The 12,943-nt window shown below is 37.2% G+C and overlaps 1 protein-coding gene across 2 annotated transcripts in view; it reads right to left on the reverse strand.

Moving 5' to 3' along the window:
- The window catches only part of LOC106057779 (universal stress protein YxiE-like), a 77,888-nt gene that overhangs the window by 33,068 nt on the left and 31,877 nt on the right, over positions 1-12,943 (reverse strand). Inside the window, exon 1 of one of the 2 annotated variants that reach the window (XM_056027264.1) lies at positions 7,716-8,761. The exons of the other annotated variant lie outside the window; for it this stretch is intronic. Coding sequence (XP_055883239.1) covers positions 7,716-7,869 — 154 coding nt within the window. The 5' untranslated portion in view covers positions 7,870-8,761. Of the gene's footprint in view, positions 1-7,715; positions 8,762-12,943 lie in introns of those variants that run through there. 2 annotated transcript variants of the gene reach the window in all.

Genomic DNA, 12,943 nt, shown 5'->3' on the forward strand with positions numbered 1-12,943 from the left:
GGTATGAGGAAATGTGGTGGCGATGTAATGAAACCTAAATAAAACGTAAGGCAATGAGAAAGAAGGGAAGGTTATGAAATAAACAAAATAAACAATGTCAGGACCCCAAACTAAAACGGTCTCCAACCAAATAACAAAAACAAGAAAAACAAAACAAAAAACTTTTTTAAAAAAACAAGGTTTATATTAAGCATAGTTGTATCAATTAGTTTGAATCAGTCATGTAATTAAATTTGTAATAGATCTAGACTAACAATTTAAAAGTATTTATAAAAAGGATTGGCCTCTTTAGTCACACCAGAAGTTGCAAAGATAGTCTCTCGAGACGTAAGATGCCACAGAGAGACACATGTGAGATCTCTCCAGCAATCTCTTTCAGTGGCCAGCTTTTTTTTTATAGTTCTTTATTCAGTATTTTCGTAATTACATCACTATCTTAAACACAACACAAAGGACAACAAAACTAAGTGATGGAGACTTCTGAGAGCGCGATCATCAAACTTACATGTTCCACAATATGTGCCTGATTTACATATAGTATAATCGTTTAAATCGTCCTAAGTATTCTTTTGCATACATGAATATACGATTTGTGTCATGATGCGCTTTGGTTAATGTCAAGAACGTTTGTATTGTAAAATTGGCTAATTATGAGTACATTTTGATTTTTCCTTTAGTGACATGATAAGTATGTCTACATTTAATGTATTCAGGGAACTGTCATAGTTTCATGTCTGTTTCTTTGAGTCTATTTTAACATTAAGACAATTTCATGAATGTTAAAGGGGAAAACAAAAAAAAAACGCTACGTGGGAAGTCATCCAGATGCCAATGTTCACGGTAACTCTCATAATCCCTGGGTCTGATAACCTAACAGACGTCCCGGCCTGCGGTGACCTGGTCATGCTTACTTCAGACTTAATGGAAGACATTTCCGTTTCAAATGAAGCTGCATCGGACCTGGACCAAGACATTGACTTCACTTCAGTTGGAGTTAATGACTGAAAAGCAGAATAAATTAAGCGTGGCACGCGCTGTTATTTGTCCTTCCCCGCCCTCCCCACACTTCCAGCAGCCACCTAACTCAAATTGAGGTGAAGCGATTGATCGATGTCGAAATCAAACTTGCTAGATACGAGTCACTAAATAATGAACATGGTTCAATTAGCGCGAATCGGTGAGTAGTTGGACCAGAGTGCTAGGATTTATTGCGAGTGTTTTTATTTTCTCGGGGGGGGGGGGGGGGAGGTGTTGACAGACTTCTGAAGTAAGCATGGTTAAAACTCTGAGAGATTGGCTTGGAATTAGGCGATTTAGGAATTATCGATAACTTGTGTAAAGATGTGGATTTACAAGCAGTGAATCTAACTACCACTTCATATGATTGTACTTATACGCGGTTTAATTGCTAATAGTTGGTATTTACAAATACATTAAAAAACGAATAGCATATTAATATTGCTATTATCAGAAAAACGACTGTTATATATTGCTAAAGAAAGTCCAGGAATGTACATTTTTAGGAAAAACAAACAGATTCAGCAATACAAGTTAAAAGAAATTACTAAGAAATGGGCTGGCAGCTGGCTTTGGTGAACACTTTCGAAGTGAAGAAGTTATCAAAATTTAACTAGCTATATAAAAGAACTAGAAATGGACGGGCCGTAAACACATTATCATACAAACGGACAGATCTTAGACTTTGTGAATCCATTAAACAACACACACCCACGCACACAGATGGATCACAAGGGAGAGAACTTGTAAGCAAAACTTTATTGAGTCCCCAAGCGATCCAGCAGACATTGAGGCAGATTGCGGTTATTATAAAAAAGAAAAATTCACTAAACACAATTTTTTTTTCACTACACATTAAATGCCTACTGATAAATAAAGGCAAATATAATATCGCTGGCTACGCTCGGCAAATCGATTCAAATATGTCACAGTAATGAAGAGAGAAAAATTCAGGGACATAAATAATCGATTTCTGTGATCGAAAAAGCAAAGTGGCAAAAAAAAAATATACGATACGAATGACTATATGACCTTTAACCTTTCTCTGCACCTAAATCTGCCCTTTTATTTGCTTTAATTGGTTTGTTAAAAAATGATTAAATTTGAAAAACCAATCAATTTTCGGTAGAAATGGAAAAAAAAAATAATTCACTTGGAGTAATAAAATAATTTTAAATTATTTTTGTGTATCGATATCCAAAGCTGTAGTGAGCAAAACATGCGCCCGGGAAAAGGTACATTATGGGCGCCCTCCCCCATTTCCCATGAACATCACATAGAAATATAGGCTGAGTGTGGCGCCCCCCTGAGGGTGGCTCCCGGGCCATCGTGCCCCCTCACTACACCTCTGCACATATCTGACATATTAATAATCAAATCACTCGAGGAGTGGACGCACTTTTTATCTTATAAATTGCAGACGTCCCTTCCTTCGTTTCAGTTGAGACCAATGCTGTTCTAACTGTGTTACGCATACTACTGGTGGTACTTTAAGCCAATCCAAGAGCTACTCGTGTGGTCCTTCATTTACCTCGAATCCATGTCTCGATCTTTCAGTTTTTCGCCCTCGATACTTTTCCCATTTCAGTTGATCTTCAGAACCTGTGTGTCAAAGAAGCAAAATAACGTTTGGCACCCAGCACAGCAGTGCCAAGGAATAACCTTATACAAGGGATGATAAAGTAAAGTGAACTTGCGTTCTATGAAGCAGATGATGTAAAGGTCATCGGCTCCTGTGGCCCATGGTTAACGAGGGTGTCATGTGGCCAGAAAAATTATCAACCACGTTTCCTTTTCCCCAACTAATGTGATGCAGCCATTAAAGCTAGGTGCCCCAAAGATTTCGAAATTAAAATTCCCAGTCTTCACCTGGATTCGAACCCGGGACCCCAAGTTTGGAAGTCAAGCGCCTCCAAAAGTGATAATGTATTAGTAATATTTTGTATTTGAACATAGTTAAGCTGTTAATATAACACTCTTGAGCGAATCAGACGTCAGTTAAATCGCGTATGTTACTTTACAATCGAGCAGCTATCAGCTAGTGAGTTTTAGTTGGCATGCAAAAAAAAAAGTTACTTAATACATGAAACACAAAATGTGTGTCGCAAAAAGTTGTGAAAATAAGATGAACAGGTTCACATTTATAGTTAGAGACTAGTCAGACTACAATTTAGGGCCGAAGCTGGCAAGTGGAGATGGGATTGATTTCTCTTCGCCTCTAAAACACTTTTTTAAAGAGACCGCTCTCAGGAGGAGCTTGTATGGAATATATTTTTAATTCTTTCACAATATATTGAACCTACCTTTCTGGAACAAAAAAAAAAGTGTATACTGAATTGTTAATGGTACGCAGAGTAGACTTCATCCGATAGGGACTGGAAGGTGGGGGGGGGGGGGGGGGAGCGGAGATCTATAAAAAGGAACTGAAGTATACGACTTTTTCCCTGACCTCTTTCCCTGATTGGGTGATTATAATTAACACATGTTTGTTCTGCGACTTCTTTACCTGACCCCGGTTTCTAAAAAGAGGTAGAATGAGGTCACAGTATCGATTTGTGACTATTGGGACAGGGTAAAACATTTCTCATTTTTTTCAAAACTACCATTCATTAGTTATTGAGATAACAGAAAGTCATCAGCTTCATAAAGGAGGAATGGATTTAAAATTATTTTTTTTTCGTTTTTGTCTTTTTTTATCTTTTTTTTTTAGACATTAATATAAAAAAAAACGGTTTATAAATATTTCACGATTAAACTCAATATTTAAAACCACAAATACAAACAAATTATCTCAAAGTAATACAAGCCTAAAATTGGGCTGGTCTGCAAAATTATATTCTTTGAAGGTAAAACACATCAGACAAATACAGTGCATAGGCCTTTGACATTTATGAGAATAACGAAGAGAAATCAAGAAGATAAATCCTCAAAATATAAGTGTATCTCAGAGCTTGATTAAGGGGAAGGCCAGAAAGGTTATACTCTCGGGGACTTCACAAGAGATGGGCCCTCACAATACAGATTTTGTTTTAAATATCCGAATTTCGAAGGGTCAGCAACTTTTTACATTCCATATGACTTTTTATATTTCATATCCCAAGCTATGTATTATTTTACGCCATTTTTATCAGCACTGCTTTAAATCTTAAGATTGGTAACACTGTCGTGGTTAAGAATTAAGACGCGTCCACTTGTAGCATGCTCGTAATTAACATCATTCAATGCAGCTTCGGATTTACAGCAGTGCGTCAACCCAGGGCTTTACCATCCACAAACTAAAAAAATATTTTTTTTTAAACTAAAGGTATATGCATATGCATATCAAAATTAAAAAAAAAAAAGAATGAAAACGCGATAAAATGTAAAAGTACTTTATTTCTTTCTTCTAAAATATGTCGTACTTTAAAATATAAGGGAATTTTTAATGACGCTTTCGAAAACGTGTAGGAGCCTCTAAAAAATCATGCCCAGGGCCTCCACCTTGTTAAATCCGGCTATGTTAAATCTAGTAGTACTTTAGATATTCTAGTAGTTATCTAGACATTCTATAGGTATTCTATACTTGTAGTTGTATTATATACATTCTAGTAGCGATTTAGACATTCTTATAGTAAGCTATTCTAGACATTTTAATAGCATTCTTAAAGTTCTATAATTAGTAGTTTTAGTTGAGACATACTAGTAGTAGTAGCCAGAGTTGGTAAGAGTAAGGACAGTCAGTCTAGTGGTATTCTAGAAAATCTAGTATGCTAGACATCCTATTAGTATTCTGGACATTCCAGTAGTGTTATAGACTGTATAGAAGTAGTCTAGACTCTAGACAAACAAGTAGTATTTTAGACGTTTTAGGCATATAGCAGTTTTCTAGTACAGATATTCTAGTAGTATTATAAACATTATTGTAGTATTTAAGACATTCTAGAAGTATTCTAGATTTTACAGTAGTATTAGAGACATTATAAAAGCTTTTTGAACATTCAATTGTATTCTTGAGTATAATGCTAGCTTCATCTAGCCAGGGGTCGGCAACCTGCGGCTCGCGAGCCACATGCGGCTCTTTCGATGTTCAGCTGCGGCTCTTTAGTTCCATGCGCAAATATTACTTATTTTATAAAAAATAAAAACATTTAAAAATTGTTCTGATTCAATTCTATCTCTCAACCACTTGTACTCACTTTTCAGCGCACCCCGCCCCCATGTCTTGAAATGTTAATATTTGCAGGTGGAAGATATTCAACTTTCTTCTGCCTTATAACTTGCTATAGATGAGTCTTGCGACATAAAATACACGACACAAGTTAAACTTTTCGTCACATAACATAGATCCAAAAGAAAAACTTCTAGGATTTCTACCGCTCTCGTGACAAACTAGAGGAGAAGATACAACTAATGGCATGCAAAAATACTTTGAAGGCACTGTAAGCTATATAAATAAAATCGTTTTAATATCAACTAATGGAGCCAGAAGTAGGACATGAAAAACTAAAGGAGCAACTACAATTCTTTGGCGCAAAATAAACCAAGAAATTCTTACTTCTTCTTCTTCTTCATCGTTCTCATTGTTATATTGAAGTGTTCATATGACTAGACCAATACATGAGATGAACTGCGCAGTGGTTTCCAAATCAGGGAGCTCTCCATATAGTTTTCTTTCTATTGGGGTGATTTGGGGCCAAAGTAGAAGAACCACCAGCTCGCTTGTGTGGGCTCCTTCGAGGCGTAGAGCCCGGCCCCTTACCTGCGCGGCGGGATTCCACAGGCAGGACGCCACATCTATTAGAATCGTTACTGAACTCCAACATAGATGAGGTTGCGTGTCAATGTGTTATGCGCCAGGAGGCCCATTGACTCCGACTTCAGCTTTTCTTTCTGTGTGTGCTCCCATAGCCTTTGATCATCCAAGATCATCTGCAAGGCAGCAGGTGTGTATTTTCGGAGTTTTCTCTCCTAGATGAACTGCTATCCCTAGCTAACGGGTTTCATCTGCCCTATACTCGCTTTTTGCAATCATTTCCCTGGATTTCTGAGATGTGAGGAATTAGTAAATATTCTAACCACTGGAATACTTCACCTCCATGACTGCAAACCAGTTGGTCCGCGGCTGTTTATTTGCTATTCACAGCTAACCCTTATATCTAAGGGTCTTTCCCCTATCCGCCACCTGGGGACGCGCTTGGTAGCTCCCCCAAGAAGAAATTCTTACGTTTCACTACATAATTCACTAAGTAGCGCTTTGTGTCCAAACATTTCCGGCCGAAATAGTTAAGGTTATGAATTTGGTAATCAATATTTTTAACAGTATCTTGTCAAAAGCACTTTATCATCGTCAGTTTAAAAAATTCTTAACGAAATGGAGACTCAGTATTTTGATCTCCTTCTTTACAATAAAGTGCGATGGCTTTTCAAAGGTAAGGTGTTAAAACGTTTTGCTTTGTGCTGGAATGAATTAAATACATTCCTAAAAGATAAAGGAAAAAATCACCCTGAATTAGAGAACGACAAATGGTTACAAGCATTTTACTTTATGATGTATAAATCAAATGAACTGAATCTAAAACTACAGGGAAAGGGATACCCAGTCTATGTTTTGGCAGAATAATTAGTTTGTTTTAAAGAAAAAAAAATCTTTTTGCAGAAATTATTCAGAGAGTTCAATTACTTTATTTTCAATTTGTAAAGCAATATTGCCATAAAACCAAGGCAACTGTTGACACGAGGTACTTCAACACAGTAAGAAAAATTAAAAATGAATTTATTTGAGCAATTTAAAACTAATAAAACGACTGTAGCATTTATAAAAAAAAAATCTCAGCTAATAGACCGAAATCCACATCAAACCATTTGAAATTGATCCTGGACACGCAATAGATCGCTTTTTAAAGTAAAACTTTGTGTAGTGGAAAATATACAGAGTTGAAAATCAAGTTGGAAGAGTTGGAGCTCCAGAAATGTATGTAACGCAACAAAAGTGGTCAGCTTTCAAAGAAATGCCACGAGATGAGGCACTTATATTTCACGCATGGAATTGTCTTTCAGATTGCTACAGTTAGGTGAAAAAGATGGCATTAGGAACTATTTGGAAGGCTGACTATCGTCGGATCGGCATATCCATGCGAGCAAGCAATTAAAAGTAAAGTAAGATGCCAACTAACAAATGAAAATTTAGAGTCGTGAAACTAAAAACAAGCTATGAGCCAAATTTATCCAAACTTTCTAGAACCATGCAAGCCATAGTTATCACTGAATTTTTTTTGCTCAATTGTTTGTTAGTTAAATACAGGTTAGTGTTGTATGTAAATGTTTAATTGTTTAAATTGTATACTTAAGTAAGTAATTATCCAATAATACCATATATCTATTATAATATACACTATTTATATAAAGATAAATTTATATTTTCTCTTTTGAATAAATAGATTAGTTTTTTTTTTATAACAAAAAAATTAATAATGCAAGTAAATAAATAAATAGTACTCGCATTAATAAAATGTATTGTTTGGAAGAAAAAAAATCTTGTGGCTCTTTAAAGGCGTTGAAATTTTGTAAATTGTAATTTTTGGCTCTTCCGACTGAAAAGGTTGCCGACCCCTGATCTAGCCTACTTATGAACAGTCATGTTCGTTTTGTTTGTGTTCCAGCACATAGCAGTCTGGTTCACCCAATCCAAACGTTACCATGACGACACAGAGACTACTTACAGTGAAATGCGTATTCAGAATCCTCGCCTCCGTCCACGGCTATGAGTACCACGATCTCCTGCTGACCCATCGTGTTGGTCACCATCCTCATGACAGAGGACTTAAGTGACCACACCGTCTGCTCGTGAATGACACTGAACATAGAGTCTACCATTGGGCTGGTGTAGATCTTTTTCCTAGCGCCCTTATCCCAATGACCAATTATCCCAAGGATCGGACAATCAGAGAGGTAAAACTTTTTTTTACCTTTCCTTCACAGTTTCGTGCTTCTAATTGCGGCACTTCACATCACTAAAATAAAACAAAACTAAACGGTGGCACAGTTCACTCCCTTGGTGTGATGAGAAAAACCGCGATTACGTCCCTTTCACAGCTTCCTCCCTTTCTCTATTTCGATCTTCTTCTCTATATCCCGTATTTATGACCGGCGCATGACGATTCACCACGAACCAGCACAGCTTGATCCCAGAGTCCCAGATTTATGTCGTTTGGCTTCCGTTTCGGTCCGACAATATTTTCCCAACACTGTGTACTGTTAGATTATCAACTGTGTGATCCTTGTTTGTTATGTTCCAACGACGAAACTGGATCTGGTTGTGGACCTTGCAACAAACTATTGGATGACTGACTGTGACCACAAGGTGGCGCTTGCGTGAACTAATGAGAGGTCACAATAACTGACTAATCACATAACACGTTACAGCTTAAAAAGTGTGATTTTGTTTTTAAAACAGAAAACAACAAAACAAAACTAACCCAAAAAAACAGAAATCTAGAAATCTAAATCATTAAAACTCCCTCTGTGCTGAAGATCATCTATATTTAACGGGAGTGCTTTTACTGATACACAAATATACTGTAAATAACTGTTTCTTGGCAAGCAAAGAAATGTCACTATGGAACGAAGAAAAATTAAGACAACTCTGTAAGGCCCAATCCGGTGATGCCCCTTGTCCCATGTGTGTCTACATTAACGCCCCTAGTTTTTTTTTAAGAAAAAAAAAACCTAAATAAAAACCACACACACATACACACAAAGTACGAGGGCCAAAACTCGAGGGCCAGAACTGGAAGCTGGGTACTTCTCTTCCGTCCCGGGAGCGACTTGGGTTAGGAATTGGGATCGATGACCTTGAAACAGTGGATCGATCACCTTGGAAGATGAAGAGCAGAAAGGAGGGGAAGACACTATGCGTTGGTCGCGTGCTCTCTGTTAAACCCAGCATTGCACCCTCTCTCTCTCTCTCTCTCTCTCTCTCTCCTCTCTCTCTCTCTCTCTCTCACACACACACACACACACTCCCTTATTCACGTTCTCCAAGCTCCCCCCTGTTTTTGTTCTCTACTGACCCTCTATCCCAAGGGTCGGGTCATTTCATTTGCTCATAATTTGAATCTAAATTAACATATGCAATGCATTACTAAAACATAATTAATAAAACCAAAAGAAGTACCAATTTACATATATAATGTTAAATAGATAAGGGGCCGGGCCTAGCTGTGTGTGGGGGTCTGGCTGTACACGCTGAGTTGGGAGGGAGGGGGCTTTCTGTTGACTGATGTTGTACACTTAGAAATGCATTCTATACTATTCTGAAGCAGGGTGGTCCCAAAACGATAGACCGGCCGGCCCTTACAGTCTCAGTTTTATTTAGTTGACATTGGTAATAAGCAGTAGGCAATAAACAGTTGGTAATGAGCAGTTGATAATGAGCAGTTGGAAATAAGCAGTTGGCAATAAATAGTTGGTAATAATCAGTTGGTAATAAGCAGTTGATAATGAGCAGTTGGAAATAAGAAGTTGGCAATAAACAGTTGGTAATGAGCAGTTGATAATGAGCAGTTGGTAATAGGCAGTTGGTAATAAGCAGTTGGTAATAGGCAGTTGGTAATAAGCAGTTGGTAATAGGCAGTTGGTAATAAGCAGTTGGTAATAGGCAGTTGGTAATAAGCAGTTGGTAATAGGCAGTAGGTAATAAGCAGTTGGTAATAAGCAGTTGGCAATAAGCAGTTGGTAATAAGCAGTTGGTAATAAGCAGTTGGTAAAAAGCAGGTATTATAGTGGAGCTGTTACAAAACTTTCCATAATGATTTTGATTTCTCTCTTTATAAAATCTATCACTTTGAATCTCATCGGGATGAGGAAAACAATTATCAGATGTACAAAATTAGAACACAAAAAAAAAAAGATAGTCTAGTACGATTGTTCTATTATTTTTTAAAAATCTACCATACATTCAGTAGTTATTAAGAGCAAATTAATCGCTCTATACTGTATAACATATATTCTAAATTTCGTGTCTTTAAAAAAAATAATAAAAATTCTTGATTAGGTAACTAGTGAGCTGTGTACATAACATGGGCGTAGCCCAGGGGGGGGGGTTGGGGTTCTACCCCCCCCCCCCGAAATGAAATCCCCCCCCCCCCCGCAGGGGGTGGGGGTACGGAATTTAGTGACTGATTTTTTACATTGATTTTGTTTATTTTAGGTGAGATTTTAATACTAAACTATCACTTGCCCCAGCACAGCAAAGGAGGTTTTGAGTTTAAAACCCCTACCAGGGGGGTTTTGAGTTTAAAACCCACCTACCAGGGGTTTTCGCAGCTAAATTCCCCTCTTATATAAAACAAAACAAACAAAAATGCAAACAATTCCCTAAATTTCACGAGCACAGTTAAGGAAGATTTCGATTTTTAACCCCCCTCCAAAATTTACGATAAACCCCCTCTTCAATATGAAAAAAGAAAATTACTCAAAATTCTATGAGCGTAGCCAAAGCGGTTTTGAGTTATCCCCCACCCCCTCTTCAGTAGGGTTTGAAGCTAAAAAAATACCTCTTCAATACCATATATAACAAAAACGCAAATTACTCACTCAAAATGTTTGAGCGTAGCTAAATGGGTTTCGACTAAGTTTTGAGCTTAAACCCCCCTTCAGCGAGGTTTGAAGGTAAAAAATACCTCTTTAATAATAAAAAACAAAGCAAATTATACAATCAAAATGTTATGAGTGTAGTCAAAGGGGTTTTGAGTTTAAACTCCCCTCCAGTGGAGTTTGAAGCTAAAAAATACATCTTCAAAAAAAGAAAATTACACACTCAGAAATCTATGAGCGTAGCCAAAGGGGTTTTAAGTTTAAAACCCCCGCAAGCGGGGTTTGATGCTAAAAAATACCTCTTCAATATAAAAAAAAGCAAATTAAACACTAAAATTATTTGAGCGTAGCCAAGACAATTGCGGGTTTTGAGTCTAAATCCCTCTCCTACAGATTAAAAGTTTTAAACCCCTCCAGATGGTTTTGAGTTTAAAACCCCCCTACAGAGAGTTTTGAGGTGGAAAACATCCTTCTTCAATATTATTCTAAAGCAAACTACAGTTTCCAAATTCTATGACCGTAGCTAAATGGGGTTTTGAATTTTAAAAAACCCATAACTCCAGAGATTTTTTTAGTTTAAAACCCCCAACAGATGATTTTGACGATAAAACTTACATTTTCGATATAAAATCTAAAGCAAACTACAGTCACTTAATTCCAAGTGCGTATTCAAGAGAGGTTACACATTTCTACCAGTGGCGGGGCTCAATTAATAAAGTGCAGTGAAAAGTCATCTGCCGAAATGGAAAAACACTCAATGTGGCTCAACAAAGATGGCTAAGACAGCTCTTAGGAGTCAGTTATAGAGATCGGGTCTAAATCAAGGAAATCCTATGTCGACCCCTTAATAAGATTGTGACAGAGCGTCGCATGAGGTTTGCGAGACATGTTCTCCGACAAAATGAATTACGCATAAGAAGAGTTGCGATGACATCCTAGTACAACTTGGCGCCACACATTCATGGAGGTCCTTAGAGCAGGTGGGAAGAGGCTTCAGACATTACCAGTGACAGATTTTTGTGGAAACAGCTTGACGGCAAATGCGCCGAACGACGCGGGAGGATCAAAGTCAGTAATAATAGCACATTAGGGTTTTGAAATAGTAGATACCTCAGAATATGCATTTTGTTGGCTTTCAATATCAGAAATAGTGCTTGGCGGCGGCGCTCCCCCAGACCCCTTTGCTAGCAATGGTGGGAGTCTACAATTTTCCCACTAACTCCAGGATGAACCTATTCTAGGGCACAATAAACGTCTTCCGAAAGAATGAAGGGTCAGAATGTAATAAAGATTGTATACACACACGCACACATACGCAGTGGGGGGCGGGGGGGGGGGGGAGAAAAAATTCATAAAGCAAAAAAAAAAAAATGCAGCAAGAGAAATAAACAAACATGAGAATGAAATACTGAGAAATGTGGTGGCGATCTAATGGAACCTAAAGAAATACGAAAGAGAAAATAAAAAGAGGAAGATTGGGAGACAAAATGAGAAACAATGTCCAGGACTTCATCATGAAAGGTCACTGTCGACAGCTCAATAATAACATTTTCTTTGTGTTACAATGGAAGAATTTTAAAAATTTAATTCAACAGAGCTAAAAATGAAAAATATTATAGCGTTTTTTTAAAAATACTTTGCTAATCGTCACTTCCGTTTTCTATACACCGGATACACCAAAAGACTTTCGATTTGTAACTGTAGATTGGCCTTGGTGTATATTTAAAATAATGTTTCGCATGTATTGTTAAAGAAAACCATTTCGTTTGATGGTTTACATTTGGATTGGTAGACGATTGTTGTTTTTTTTTTTGTTTTGTTTTGCATGTTGGTACGTTAGACCTAATTGTGTATTCGCCTATGAAATATATATTTCAAAACTTATTATAATTATACACATTTTTTTAGTAAATCAATAGAGTTTTTTAACTGACCGATTTTCAAATAATGTAGTTAGCTTGATGGCCTAAAATATAAAAGAATAATCTTCCGAAATTTTATTTAACGGGTTATTTTAGACTAGCCCGTTATCAGTTGACAAGGACAGAAAAATTGAGAAGAAGTAGGTCAGCGGCAGACGTGAAGTTCAGGAAACAGGAAGCTGTTGAAGTATCTGGGATATGAAGCTGTTTACTGTTGTGTGATGGCTTTAAGAAGCCGAGGCTGGCCTTGGTGAGTATCTTGGGCAATGTATGCAGTGACATCTAGCGATTGTGGCATACTCAGTCACAAACAAAGGTAATAAAGATATATAGGAGGGGGGGGGTATAGGTCAGGATCTAATAGGAATAATATTTTGTAGCCTAAAAGAAAATAGCATTAATACGTTGTGCTGTTTTCAAGGAAAATAGGA

Source organism: Biomphalaria glabrata, chromosome 4 (assembly GCF_947242115.1).
Source record: "Biomphalaria glabrata chromosome 4, xgBioGlab47.1, whole genome shotgun sequence".
NCBI classification, from domain to species: Eukaryota; Metazoa; Mollusca; class Gastropoda; family Planorbidae; genus Biomphalaria; species Biomphalaria glabrata.